At 34.8% G+C, this 14,601-nt stretch overlaps 1 protein-coding gene across 10 annotated transcripts in view; it reads left to right on the forward strand.

The window, feature by feature from the left end:
• The window catches only part of PHF14 (PHD finger protein 14), a 199,945-nt gene that overhangs the window by 76,848 nt on the left and 108,496 nt on the right, over positions 1-14,601 (forward strand). For 9 of the 10 annotated variants that reach the window (XR_009542004.1, XR_009542002.1, XR_009542001.1 and 6 more), the window contains exons 15-16: positions 11,573-11,623; positions 11,745-11,866. Coding sequence is in view for 7 of the 10 variants with exons in the window: in XM_060157098.1 (XP_060013081.1) it covers positions 11,573-11,623; positions 11,745-11,866 (173 nt within the window). In the remaining 3 variants the exon portion in view is untranslated. The remainder of the gene's footprint in view (positions 1-11,572; positions 11,624-11,744; positions 11,867-14,601) is intronic. The other variant, XM_060157101.1, reaches the window with a different exon arrangement.

A 14,601-nucleotide genomic window follows, 5' to 3' on the forward strand; every position in this document is an offset into this window, starting at 1 on the left:
TAATTTAACTTACCCTGTTTGCGCTCAGTATCCTCTTTTATAAAATAAATTAGATGATCTGCAATCTTTTCTAGAACCAAAAGTCTCTTTCTAAATTTCACAATTGTATTCATTTTTTATCCCTAAGACTGTTTACGGGAGGGTTAAAATATACACATCGACATTCAAATAATCTGGAAACGGTAATACTTTGTAATTATACTATACTTCAGGGTTTTAATTTATTTGTGTATTTATTTTATCATTTTAATCATTTTAAATGTACAGTTCAGAGGCATTATGTACATTCACAGGGTTGTGCAACCATCACCACCATCCACTTCCAGAAGTTTTTCATCATCCTAAACAGAAACTCCATACCCATTAAACGATAATTCCCTGTTCCTTTTTATGCCCAGCCTCTTGCAACCACCATTCTATTTTCTATCTCTGTCAGTTTGCCTTTTCTGCATACCTCATGTAAGTGACTGGCTTATTTCACTTAGCACAATATCCTCAAGCTTCATCCACGTTGTAGCATGTGTCAGAATTTCATTCCTTTTTAAGGCTGAATTACATTTCTTTGTATGTCTGTACCACATTTTGTTTGTCCATTCATCTGTTGGTGAACACTTGGGTTGCTTCCACCTCTTGACTGTTGTCAGTAATGCTGCTATGAGCATGGGGTATACAAACACCTGTTTGAGTTCCTGCTTTCAGTTCTTTTGGCTATAAACATAAGAGTATAATTGCTGGATCATATGGTAATTCTGTGTTATACTCTTTGAGTGACTACCAAACTGTTTTCCACAGCACTACACAATTTTACATTTTCACCAGCACTACACAAGGATTCTAATTTCTCCATATTCTTTTTTTTTTTTTTTTTTTTGCGGTACGCGGGCCGCTCACTGTTGTGGCCTCTCCCGTTGCGGAGCACAGGCTCCGGACGTGCAGGCTCAGCATCCATGGCTCACGGGCCCAGCCGCTCCGTGGCATGTGGGATCTTCCCAGACCGAGGCACGAACCCGCGTCCCCTGCATCGGCAGGCAGACTCTCAATCACTGCGCCACCAGGGAAGCCCTCTCCATATTCTTGCCAACACTTTTTTTTTTTTAATTTTAATTTGTTGATAATAGACATCCTAATGGGTGTGATGTTGTATCTCTTAGTTTTGGTTTGCATTTCCCTAATGACTAATGTTGAGCACCTTTTCATGTGTTTATTGGCCATTTGTATATTTTCTTTGGAGAAAAGCTTATTCAAGTCCTTTCTCATTTTTTGATATAGTAGTTTGTCTTGGCATTCTTGTGGAAAATCTGTTAGAAATGTGAGGTATAGGGGTTTCCCTGGCAGTCCAGTGGTTTAAGACTCCGCGCTTCCACTGTAGGGGGCGTGGGTTCGGTCCCTGGTTGGGGAACTAAGATCCCGTATGCAGCGTGAGATGGTAATACTTTGTGATTTTATTTTACTTTACTTTAGGGTTTTTAGTTTTGTTTTATTTTTAAAGATCACATTGGTTGGTAACCTTTATTTTTTCCCTTTTTGGCACTTACCTTTATTATAATCATTGTCTTCTGAAAAGATCGTATGAATGATTACAAGAAACATTTGTGATCAAGTGGGCCACCAGATGTATATACTGCAGGGTGATTTATTTTCAAGATTTTATTTTTTTGAAATTTTCCTTTTGCTTCATTTACAAGTGACATTTGATTGGCTTAGCCCATTTTCTTCATGATAGAAACTTCCCAAAGATAAAATATTGTTTAAGAATAATAGAGCCATGCTCTCTGAACACTTTATGAACTTTTAAACAATAGCACACTTTTTACCCTATTACTGGTCTAAGGCTGGGTAGGCAGGAGTGAGGCGGATTCTGAAGGAAGGAATACAGTCAGACTGTCTCACTAATTAAGTTTTGAGGATCCTCATTCATTCAGTTTATTTTTAAAGAAAGGAATGAATAGTTTTAAAAATAAACCATTTGCCCTTCATTGTATTTTCAATTTGTTTAGTTTCTTTGAATCTAAGACTGAGTCTTCTCATAGCCTTCAACTACCTTGTAAAATATCTCTGATAGACAGTTTTCCCTATGGTCAGCCATGTCAGATAATTTCTTAGATATTTTCTCTGAGCCCTCTCTGCTCCAGCTCTAATGTGAATTGGTTTTTTTATGTTATCCTTGAACTTTATTTCATCATCATCCTGGTAATTCCTTTTAACCTTTGGTGGGTGGAATTTTCTGTTGCTTGCATTTCAGTTTCTTTTTTCATTTAGTCCCTGATCTTGACGGGGCAATGCTTTCAATGACTTATTGAGTAAAGATTAATGAGAGGTAAATTTTTTGAGATGTTACATGTCTAAAAATTTTTTAATTTCTTATACTTTATTAGTTATTTGGCTGTGTATAAAATACTGCTTATTTTTTAAAGCTTCACTCTACTGACTCCTGGCTTCCAGTATTGCTTTCTGCATTTCTAACTTTTTTCTCCCCTTCTCTTGAAACTCTTAGGATTTTCTCTTTCTGAGTTAGGATGAGTATGTACTTTCTCTGTTTCTTTTAATAGTAGATGTTCTTATTTCATGATTGCAAAGACTTCTTTTATATCTTTATGAATATTATATTTTCAAAATTTTTTTCTGTATCGTGCATTGTCTGTGTTTCCTGTGGTTTCATTATTTCTATTCATGGTCATCTCTTTCATGTTGATGCTTTCAGGTGCCTAAGGATCTTTGGATGTCCACTCCTATTTTGTTCTAAAAAAGGTAATTAAGTTTGTATAGGGCTGATAACCCCATTGTTTTCCCTGTAGTGTGATTTTATGATCAGGGGGCTTTTTCTTTGGGAACCTTCTTAATGTCAGTATCTGTAGGTTTTTTTCTACAATAATTCAGTAGAAGTATTCTCTCATCTCCTAACTGATAGGTATAATTTTGACTGTCAGACTCCTGGACAGGTGAGGAGAAAGGGGCTAAAGGTCTCATGGTTTAGAAAGCAGAATTGCATTTAAGCTTCCTGGTTTCTGTTTGCTACCTCATTGCTCCCTTCTCTGTGCCTGATAAACCCTTGTACAGAGTCTGTCTGGTTCTTTTTCTCCAGAGGATATGCCTACTGTGTCCTATGGGAGAAGGGTAATCTCTTGACTGCATAGAGAGGGAGTGAAATCCTTATACTTTTATGTTATTGAAGTTTAACCCAAAGTAGCATTTTGTTTCTTACCTATGCACGTTTGTGTGATTGTAATATACTTAGGGATTTTGTTTTTCAAGTGTTACTACTGTTAAATGCCCCATTTCCATCTATAGGATGATAGTTTCAATAAAGTCATTTAGTGTATAAATTTGATTTCCACAGTGTTGAGTATTGTAGGCAAAATAATGCCCCCCCCACAAAGATATCCGTGTCCTAATCCCCAGAACCTGTTTATGTGTTACCTTACATGGCAAAAGGGGCTTTGCAGGTATGATTAAAGTTGTGGACCTTGAGATGGGAAGATTAAGCAGTATTATGTGGGCTCAAACTAATTACATGTGGACCTAAAAGGCGAGGACCTTCCCTGACTGTAAGTAAGAGGGAGATGTGACTACAGACAATGGGTCTGAGATATACAGCATCCCTGCCTTTAAAGATGGAAGAAGGGGGTCTTGGACCAAGGAATGTTGGCAATCTCTAGGAGATGGAATAACCAAGCAAACTGATTCTCTTCCTAGAGCCTCCAGAAAGGAATGCAGCCTGCCAACACCTTGATTTTAGCCCAGCGACACTTGTGTTGTATCGCTGTGTTTTTTTTTTTTTTTTTTTTTTTTTTTTTTTTGCGGTACGCGGGCCTCTCACTGTTGTGGCCTTTCCCATTGCGGAGCACGAGCTCCGGACGTGCAGGCTCAGCGGCCATGGCTCACGGGCCCAGCCGCTCCGCGGCATGTGGGATCTTCGCGGACTGGGGCACGAACCCGTGTCACCTGCATCGGCAGGCGGACTCTCAACCACTGAGCCACCAGGGAAGCCCTCACTGTGTTGTGTTTTGTTTTGTTTTGTTTTGTTTTGCGGTATGCGGGCCTCTCAGTGTTGTGGCCTCTCCCGTTGCAGAGCACAGGCTCCGGATGCGCAGGCTCAGTGGCAATGGCTCATGGGCCCAGCCGCTCCGCAGCATGTGGGATCTTCCTGGACTGGGGCACGAACCCGTGTCCCCTGCATCGGCAGGCGGACTCTCAACCACTGCGCCACCAGGGAAGCCCCTCACTGTGGTTTTGATATGCATTTCTTTGTTGGCTAATGGTACTGTTGATATTGTAAAAGAAAAAAAAAATGGCGCAGGCCCTTTTCCCTTTCTGCTATCTATGCTATGTTACATAGTGCAAAAACGATGTTCTAATTGGACTCTTTAACAAATGAAAAATGACAGAGATTGTAGATCTGTTGTAAAGTGTTAATTAATCCTCTGTCATTATTGCCATCATCCCTCAATTTTAGCTCATGAACTAAGAAAGCAAAACCTAATGTGATACTATGATGAAGTTCTAGAAAAGCACTCTGAGGAGTAATTAATTGAAACATTGTACACATAGCACTATTTTATTTTGCTGCCCTTATCACAAGTGTAATTACCTTTTTTTGGTATGTTTATTAGTTTAATAAATGAATAAACAGACTCTTTACATAATAAAGACCTGGTCATTTATCTTTAAATATTTAAACTTCTGTTACATGAATTCTAGGATAAGTTCAGATAGTAAAACTGGGACCAACAATTAGAACTGTGTCATATGGAACATGCTTCCTTGTTATCCAGAATAATTGAGGCTATATGACTATCAGGGATATTTTTGGAAGAGTTTTCTGCATGCGGTAGAGAGTATTATATGAAATAATATTTGATTTTAATTTTAAGATGCTTGTGAAATAATCATGATTAAATTCATTTGACCTCAGTATGTTGCGGGTTTCTTCTTTACGTTTCTAGTCCAATAGCCATCTTTATTCTCACAGTTACTCAGCAGCCTGGTTATCTAGGTACCTCATGCCTTCACTTAGAGTTCCAGTATCTTTTCTCGATCCTGTGTTCAGTTATTTTAGTAATGCTTTTGCTGCTGTCCTTGATTCTTTTATCCTCTTGCCAATCTGAACTCTTTCTTTTTCCATTCCTGCCTGAGGGTTGCCAGAGTCACACATAAGTGTGTTCCTTTGAGAATTTTTTTTTCCAATTTGTTAGGCATTTTCTCCATATGCATCTTTAAGGTGAATGTAGTTTTATATCATTATTAAGGGCATTAAAATTATGATTGATTCTTAAATTTAAGAACAGTTTTGATTATAGTGAGATTTTGAAAGATCTGAGCAGTATGTGACTGTTTTTATCCTTCACTTTAGTTGCACTTACCGTATTTATAAATCATTATCCATTTAATTATTTGTTTGGTATCTGTAGACTCATGGACCTGAACCCAGGTGGACAGGAGCTGTCCTGTTCACCACTATATGTTCATTACCTACCACAGAAGGTACTTAGTTTGTATTTCACAAATGAGTTCTTTTCTCTTCCACTGTGGCTATGCATCTGAAGACAGTGTACTTTGAAAGAGTCTTTTTTTCTGGCCCTTTATAGTTAGGAAGGGAATTAGTCCCTTTCTCCTTGTATATTAATCATATTTCATTGGTGAAACTGTAGAATTACTCTAAAGGTAGCCTGGGATACTTCTTTTTAAGTACCTTGTTAGACATTTTCTCTGCATTTTTTTTTTTTTAATGTGGAAACTTTTCACTTGCTTTTAGAGAAGGAAATTACTTTTTTTTTTGTTTTGCGGTACGTGGGCCTCTCACTGCTGTGGCCTCTCCTGTTGCGGAGCACAGGCTCCGGACGCGCAGGCTCAGCGGCCACGGCTCACGGGCCCAGCCGCTCCGCGGCACGTGGGATCCTCCCAGACCGGGGCACAAACCTGTGTCCCCTGCATCGGCAGGCAGACTCTCAACCACTGCGCCATCAGGGAAACCCAGGAAATTACTTTTGAAGAAAATATAAATTAGCTTAATGTTCCCTTTGAAGTTACTTTAAAATTGACCTTTGTACTTTTTGGCATATTTTCTAATAACTTTAATGTAACTTGAAAGCTTTCAGATTTTCTTTTCATTTTCTTTTCACTCTATGTCATCTAGTGACTTTTCATCTTTTATACAAGTGCCAAAGGGACTTGTTGAGACTATCTTTCCATAGTCTTTTACACAGTGTATCATCTTCTACTCTCTTTGAAGTTGTCAGATCTTTCTTCCTGTCTCATACATTTTTATATTGTTTTGTATCTCTCCTTTTTTGGGAAGATAAATGCAGTAAAAAGTCAAAGTACTTTTTAGTAGCTTTGACTGAAACCATATTGTTTTTCAGGATGCAACTTTTCTTATAGATCGTTTTTTTTGGAAATAGACTTAAACACATCGTTAATCTGTTTTCCATTTTATTTAACAGTATAAATCAATAGCCTGTTAAAAGTGCAGTCTTCATTTGAGAGATAATCAAATATCCTAGAGTCTGCTTTCGTTATGTTTGTTTTTAAAATATTTTTTAGATGCTAGTTCAGTAGAAATATAGAAACGTTTAGATTCAGCCCTATTGAAATGACTAAAGTGTACCAGGCATTCATGATGCCCATGTCTTAATTTACTTGTTATCTTTATACTAATTGTTTTGATTAAATTAATGCAGTTCTGGGAAGAAAGGGTTATACATGGGGGCTTTAGATATCAGAGTTATTATTGAGTTTATTATCAGACCCAAGGTGACCTCTGAAGTACTAAACAGATTATATAACCTGTGTCTGTCACAGAACCTTAGAAGAAACCCTAGCAAAAATTTTTGTGGTGAACTAAACCATACTTAAGTCACTTTGGCTCACTTGGAAGAGATCTACTGTGGGTGTCCTTAGGGCAAGTAATCGTATTCAGAACCCAAAGGCTCCTGCTATGCTTTTTGCCTCCTGGAAATTCATCATTTTTATTTATTTCCAGGAGCATGGAATAAAGGAGACAGGGACGAGGCAGAGCTTCAGGATTTTACTTATTTTGAATATACCGTTATCTATGAGAAGAGTTTTATAGAAACATTTATTATGTAGGATGTATCTTTTATATTTTTAGGCTTGTGGTTATTTTAATTAATAGTGTTAAGCCAATTAGATCATGATGTTCTTTTTATTTTCCACCTATTTTCCTAACCCTGTTAATATAAATTAGGTTAGATAAAAAGAAACTCTACAGCCAACTGACAAGAAGGGAAAACACTCATTTTGGGGGATCACCATTCTATCTGTTGTATGCCGATAGCCCAACGGAAACTGGTGGTGCTTTTGTTCACACTTTGTTTATATATGTAACATTTTTCTTTTGAATATTTTATTAGCTTTAATATATGATTGTTTTCAATATATTGTTTTATAATTGGAAAACAAATACTTACTTTTTAAGGAAATACATATACTGCATGTATTTCATTGAAGCATTTTGAACAGCTGCCAGACAGCCCCAACATTTATTCCTCAGCATAAATCTGAAGATATTTTAGCTTGATAGGTTTTCAAGGTTTGGCTGTTGTCCTAATTAACATTGAATTTGGAATTTTCTCATAAATAAGCATGTTCTCTTTTTATATATAAATTACATAGGAGGGTATATTTTTGTTTCATCTAACCATGTATGGCTTATTTATTGTCATTTGTATAAATATTGATTTGTCATCAAAAAAATAAGTGTTGAATTTAGAGAAATCAGTGTACAAATGAATATGTGAAATCCATCTTAGTGATCTCAAAGATGCTGAGACACTGTCTTTTAGTTTTAAATTTAGTTCATTTGTGAAATGAATCATTCTAACCTTGGAAAAATCATCATGCATCTGACTTAATTATAAATTAAAACAACCCAGCTCTAAACAATTAATTAAAATTTGTTGCATGTTTTCTAGTCCAAATGAGTGAAATTATTGAAACATTTAATTATTTGTTTTAGGTGAATAAACTATTAAAATGATGCCTATAGTTAAAAATGTTTTATTCTCTCCTAACTTAGATACATTGTCTCTAATATCATGCCACTCTTTGTGGATGATTTTATCACATCCTGTTTTCAAGTAAATGTACCAAAGACAGATAAAGAGCCAGATGATCTAAGCAGCTCAGATTGTCATTGTTCCCTAAGAAAATAAAGTTCTTAAAAACTAACAAAGAAGAAAAAAATAGGAATGTGTCAAGATTTGGAATGATTTTCAAACTTTCTTTTACTTTTAACAGTTTAATAATTGCAAAAGGAAGCACAATTTGGAAATATACCGTCAATCATTTGGAATGTCTAGATAATTTATCTGTGTTAAGTTCTAAAGCACATACTTGTTAAATAATGTTTTTCCTTCTTCCACACCCTGTGTTCTCCCTTCTGCTTTATTTATCTTGTTTCTAAAATAGTGTCAGCCTCAATGTATACCATGAAATGACAACCTGGTTACAAATACTTCTGTACATCTAAGATGGGGCAAGCTCTTTGATTATTGAAATTATTATTTGATTATTGAAATCTGTTGGATGAGCCAAGCATGTTTTTTTTCTTTTTTCCATCGTTTCTCCCTCTTTTTAACTCCCCTTATATTTTCTGATTCATTCAGGGATACCATGTTTAAGATATCTTATCTGTTATGATCGTAGGCAGGTATGAGTTATAACAGTTACAGTTGCTGCCACTTCATTAAAACTAGAAAAAACCCCCACAACTCTCAGCATTTTCTTGGTTGGGGAGCTTGACATTGTGAAACATTGTGTTTGGATTAAATCCTCTTATTTTCAATTTTTGGAAATACTAGTTGTGTGATAAATGCTAAGGCTTGCTGCAAGTTATTTCGGTAATGGATCATGTTAGTCATTGTATGTATAAGGTACCAAATTGGATAGAATATAGTGTCAGTTTGAAGTATTGAGGTCTCCTCTCCATTGGGTAAATTGTCTCATTTACTTGTTTCAAAATATAAAAACTCTTCATTTATGCGTCACGGTATTACAGTTTATTTACATATTCAAGTGAGAATAAGAGATTTGCTTTCTTATGATAATTTGCTCATCTCTATTTGGGATTAAACTATTAATCTTGGATTTGTCATGCAAGAAAAATCACTGAATTGAGAGTTGAGAGACCTGGGTTGAAGTTTACCTCTGTTAGTTTTCAGCTGTCTGATCATCAAGTCATTTCCCTGGCCTGCTATCTCAGAGCTCTGAGATGCTGTAATTTCGTATTGCTTGTAACAACTCTGGTTTTCTGGCTAGAATTTGTTTATGTTGCTTATGTTTAGTTATTTAAAATTACTGCAGGAATACATCAGTGATTACCTTTTTGTAATATTGATACATGCATTTAAAATGACTGTTTTAGATAATTATATTTTTATTCATTTAAAAATATTACTTTAATAAAATATAATAAAAGGAATTTATAAATGCAGAGGTATGTAACTATGTCATTGTGTGATAGGATCATTCTGTGGCATTATGCTTTTTGATGCTAACTGCAGTATGGGTTTGAAGAACTTCCAATTGACGGAATCAAACCAGATGTTCAAAGATTTAAAATATTAATCAGAAATGGTAAATAATTATATATCTTCAAAAGAATTGAAAACATGAACTTGGAGCATTCACACATATACTTCAAAAATTAATTCAGTGATTAGATGATTCAAAAACTAGATGACTCAACAAAAGATGGGTTGAATGAAGAGAAATATGGAAATGTGTGAAGGCCTTTTGAGCATTCTTTAGATGTTTATAGAATTAAGATAAGTAATTTGAATATTTTCCCTTTGATATTGGTTATTAATTTTGATCACCTTTTTGAAATGGATGGCTATATGCATAAATTATGCAAATTGAAAATAGATTACCAGAGAAGGGAACAATAATTTACCCTTTTTGTCAGTTGTTTTATCATTTGTATTATCTAGCGTGTTCATCTGTGAGTTTCAATCAAAACACTTATTATTTATTTTATTAAAACAAATGTATTGAACTTTTATGTAATATGTATTGTATTAAATTTAAGTCTAGAAAGATGAATGTGACATGGTCCTTACCAGTTTTGGGATAAATTGCACTGGGGGACAGAAATTGAAGCATGAGGAAAGGAGTGTCACAGAGGGGAAAGATGACTATACAAAGGGCTAGCCATAAGGTTTTAATTAGGACTTGGAGAAGTGTTGTCAATATTAAGGGCTGTTTTCAAACTTTAACGTGTGTATGACTTACTTGGGGATCTTTTTAAATGGCAGGTTCTAATTCAGTATGTTGTTCCGGGCATGAGATTCTTCATTTCTAACTAACTCCCTGGGGATGCCAGTGCTTATGAACCATGATTGATATTTTGAGGAGCAAGGCTTAGTACTAATTCTTTGGAAGTAAGAACAGATGTAGGGCCTGCATTTAAAACTTTTTCCTAGGTAGAGTCTTACTTTTTCTTCCTTATTTCTTCCATAATGTAATTAAAACATACTGATTGGCAATATAAATGTAAATAAATAGGTAGTCTATAAATTTACTTATTTTGAACGGCTAATTTAGTCAACTCTTGGTTATCTAGGGGCAGATTAAACAGAGTGCAGTTAGCCTGGGTACTGAATAACAAGTGACTCGGTATTGTAGAGAATTGAAATGACAGTAATTTAGAAAAACATTAATGTTTTTTATATTGGACAGCAATTCTCTTTAGAATTATTTGGTACCTACTCTAACGTGGGAATGATCTTTGATCTCAACAGTCAGGTAAAGTAATTTTGGGGAGTGGTGCCTGCTTTTTCTTCCAGTCTCTCTAAAGAGCAGTGATCTTCACATGGGGATTATAAACCTCCAGAGGCTGTGCTACATGGGTGGAGATTTTTAACATACTGGCTGCAAATCCTGTTGTACTTACATTACTTTCAAACATATGGATGTCATCTTTCAAATGGGAAATGTGTTCCAAAATACAGGATATAAATTTTAAGGAAATAAGCTTGAGTCACTTATACCATGTTTTTTTTAGTTAGTTGTATTTTAACTAGGATTGGGAGACATCTGAGACCTTTGCCTCCCACTTATTTACAGCTGTTAAAGATTGTTTCTTTATGTTATTCAAACATGTTTGTGCACGCACGCACATACACACAGAGGCAAACAATAGATGTGAGTCCAGGTTTAGCATTTTAGCTCTAGAAGTCGTGTAAGTTATGAAAATTTAAATGTTCTGCATAAATCATCATTGTGTGATGTGTATGAGGTGTTCAGAAATATTCAAGCTAATTTTGTAGAACTTATTTTTCTTATCAGATACCTGTGTTATTTAACAGTAAAACATTGTCACTGTTGAGTGTATTTAATTTGTCTTGTGTTTATTTCCTCTGGCATAAATTGTAATAAAGTGCAATAGAGCAGTACAGCATTAATTAGAAATGCTAATTTTCCAAGTGCTTAACCGAAGTAGTAACATTTAACAGAGAAAATTTATTTTTATTATTAATTAAACATTAGATATTTTTGTGGATTTTTCTCTTTTTTTTCTTTCTTTTTTTTTTTTTTTCTTTTTTTTTTTTAGAGAACCAGAGGACGAAAACGAAGCTTCATTCCTGAGGAAGAAAAACATGAGGTTGGAATAAGTTAAGCATATTTTACACAATCTAAATTTGAGAAACTTTCTTGCTTAAAATTATTTCTGTTTTCCTCATATCCTGATTTTATGTTTTGTTTCATCCTCCCTTGTATGGCAGGAGAGAGTTCCTAGAGAGAGGAGACAAAGGCAGTCTGTGTTACAAAAGAAGCCCAAGGCTGAGGATTTACGAACTGAATGTGCAACTTGCAAGGGAACTGGAGACAATGAAAACCTTGTCAGGTAAGCTGGATGCTGAGACCTTGGCTTTGGGGGATTAAGGCTCCATCTTCATCATTTTCTCATCACAGATATAATGGGGAAAACAAATCACAGCATAGAACCTTTCTTAAAGTCTTATTTAGTGGAAACAGTACTGCAGAAACAGATTTCATCCACTTAGTAACCTGCCACACATGGTTATTCTCTGGATTTAGATGTAATTAAGAGTGATTATCTGGATTTTGAACAAAAGAGAATTAATTTCCCATTGACAAGAGAAGTTGACCGTGCTCTGCATATAGAGGCCACAAAAATATATAATTTGATCCAAACCCTTTGTGCTAAGATTATTATGTTTTATCTCATAAAACAATAAAATTACTAAGTTCTGTTAGCATATTATAAAAGTTGAAGTTTATTAGAGATAATGATGACAGATACTTTTTCTTGACAAAAACTTCGTTAGCACTTCCTTATCATTTTCAAAACAATGTGTTAAATGCTTCTCTCTTATGAAATAAAGAAAGGTGAAAAGATGGCCTAGATAGACATTTTTTGTTTTTTGTTTGGTTTTCTTCTTTGCTTCTTTGTTTTGTTCTGTTACTTTTTTTTTTTTTTTTTAATCAGACATAATTCTAATCAGGAATCTCAGCTGATATGGCACAGTGGCTATTCCTGAGGGTCCAGAGACTGCTAATTTTAGCCATTTGCCTCTCTTGCTGAGATGAAGAAATTGCTCAAAGCCCTGGGTGAGATGAAGGAGTGGGGGGGCGATCAAAAGGAGACCTCATCTAAATAAAAGAGGTATCCTCTTTTCAAAGGACAGTGACACAAAGAATCTTTTAGTATGTTACAGGAACGCTTTCTGATTTCCTTCAAAAATTGTCTTTTGATAAAGCCCTATTGAACTAACTCATGGCACAGAAATTAAATGTTTCAAAAAGAGTAAGTTGATAAAATGCATATTAGTACTGTTACAGGATTTTAAATATTTGCTTCCAAAATCATGTCATTAAAAGTATAATTTGTTTGTTTTAATTCCTCAAGTAAAGGCACCTGGTTTTAAATTTCATGAGGTTTTTATAATGTCGCTGAGGAAGGTAATGAGAAAGTAAAAATTCCAGTAAAGAAATACAAAGTGCTTCAACAAAGTTGAGAAAGTCTATCATATTAGGCCACTGTTTTTTGAAGTAGTTTATGTAGAATATCATGAGAGCTCTCCTGGAGGTTAAACTCATTTAAGTTTAAGGTAAATTAGTTCTAATGTCAGAAGATACACATGAATAATTCTGACTGCAACATAATTTTCTGATTTATGTAAAAAAAAGAAAGCATAAGCATAACAGAGTGGAGTACATAAAACAACAAAAATAAACAGAAGAAAAAATTATAAAAACAGTCTTACGTAATGAAGAAAAATTCAGTCTAGAAGAAAATTCCCATGGGGGTTGAGGGTGGCATTATAGGGCATGATCATTTTGAAACACTAGTTAAAAACTTAAGAGACCTGGTTATACTCTTTAATTACTTAAACCTATGTAAATATCTACCTCTAATTTTTTTTTTTTTAAGATAGTAGCTTGATTCAGGCCTTGTTGCTATAGGCCCTATATGTTTTTGCCAGGTTTTTATTTTATTTTTTTGGTCATGTATTTGAAAGAAAGAACCTAGGAAATAAGTACAATTTTATTTTAAAAGCCACTTAATACAAGAGCATCTCCAAGACATCGTATTATATAGTTGTTTTAAAAAAAATAGGTATTGGGCTTCCCTTGTGGTGCAGTGGTTGAGAGTCCGCCTGCCGATGCAGGGGACACGGGTTCGTGCCCCGGTCCGGAAAGATCCCACATGCCGCGGAGCGGCTAGGCCCATGAGCCATGGCCGCTGAGCCTGCATGTCTGGAGCCTGTGCTGCACAACGGGAGAGGCCACAACAGTGAGAGGCCTGCGTACCGCAAAAAAAAAAAAAAAAAAAAAAAAAAATCTTTGATATTTGATCTTTGATTCTTGATAAGATTTTTAATTAATATTAGTCTTTCCTCTCATTTAATTAGTTCCTGTTATAAAATTTTCATCCTTAATTACATTATTATAACATTCCAGTGTCTGGGGTTTTTGTGAAAGTCTCGTGAAAGGTAAAGATATTTTTGTTACTCTAGAAATGATGGATATACAAAGTCTTTTTCCTTGGTTTTGCCTTGTTAAGAAGATAATATCACAGATTTTATGCAAAGGTTTTAAAAAGGTTATGAAGAGGGAATTAAATGTTTTATAAATATTATATATTAATAATGTTTCTGAGGATAAAACAAGCTGGATATAAAGCAGTGCCATCAAGTGTTTTATGGTTATAATATGATTGTTCTTTAAATATACACACGCACACACACACACACACACACACATATACACATTCAGTTTAAGCACTTTGCTCTTGGGATAAAGAAGAATTTTATGTAGAATTTCATGTGTTTAAAAAGGTACTCATAAGCTAATATCTGCCATTTCCCTTAACATCTCTTTTATTTAGTAATTGGCACCATCATTTTTGCAAATCTGCCCCCAAAGCCCACACTTTTATGATTAAGTTGCATCTTAAATATTATGTATACACGCTATTTTTAACTTTATTTTAAGACATTTTAAATTACACTTTATTTTCCCTAAAGATATATTTCAGTGCTTGATCATTATACTTACTATGTATGTCTATTAAGTTCTCTTATAAAATTAAACTTCTTGGATCATAATTTAATT

Source organism: Lagenorhynchus albirostris, chromosome 8, assembly GCF_949774975.1.
Source record: "Lagenorhynchus albirostris chromosome 8, mLagAlb1.1, whole genome shotgun sequence".
Taxonomy (NCBI): Eukaryota; Metazoa; Chordata; class Mammalia; order Artiodactyla; family Delphinidae; genus Lagenorhynchus; species Lagenorhynchus albirostris.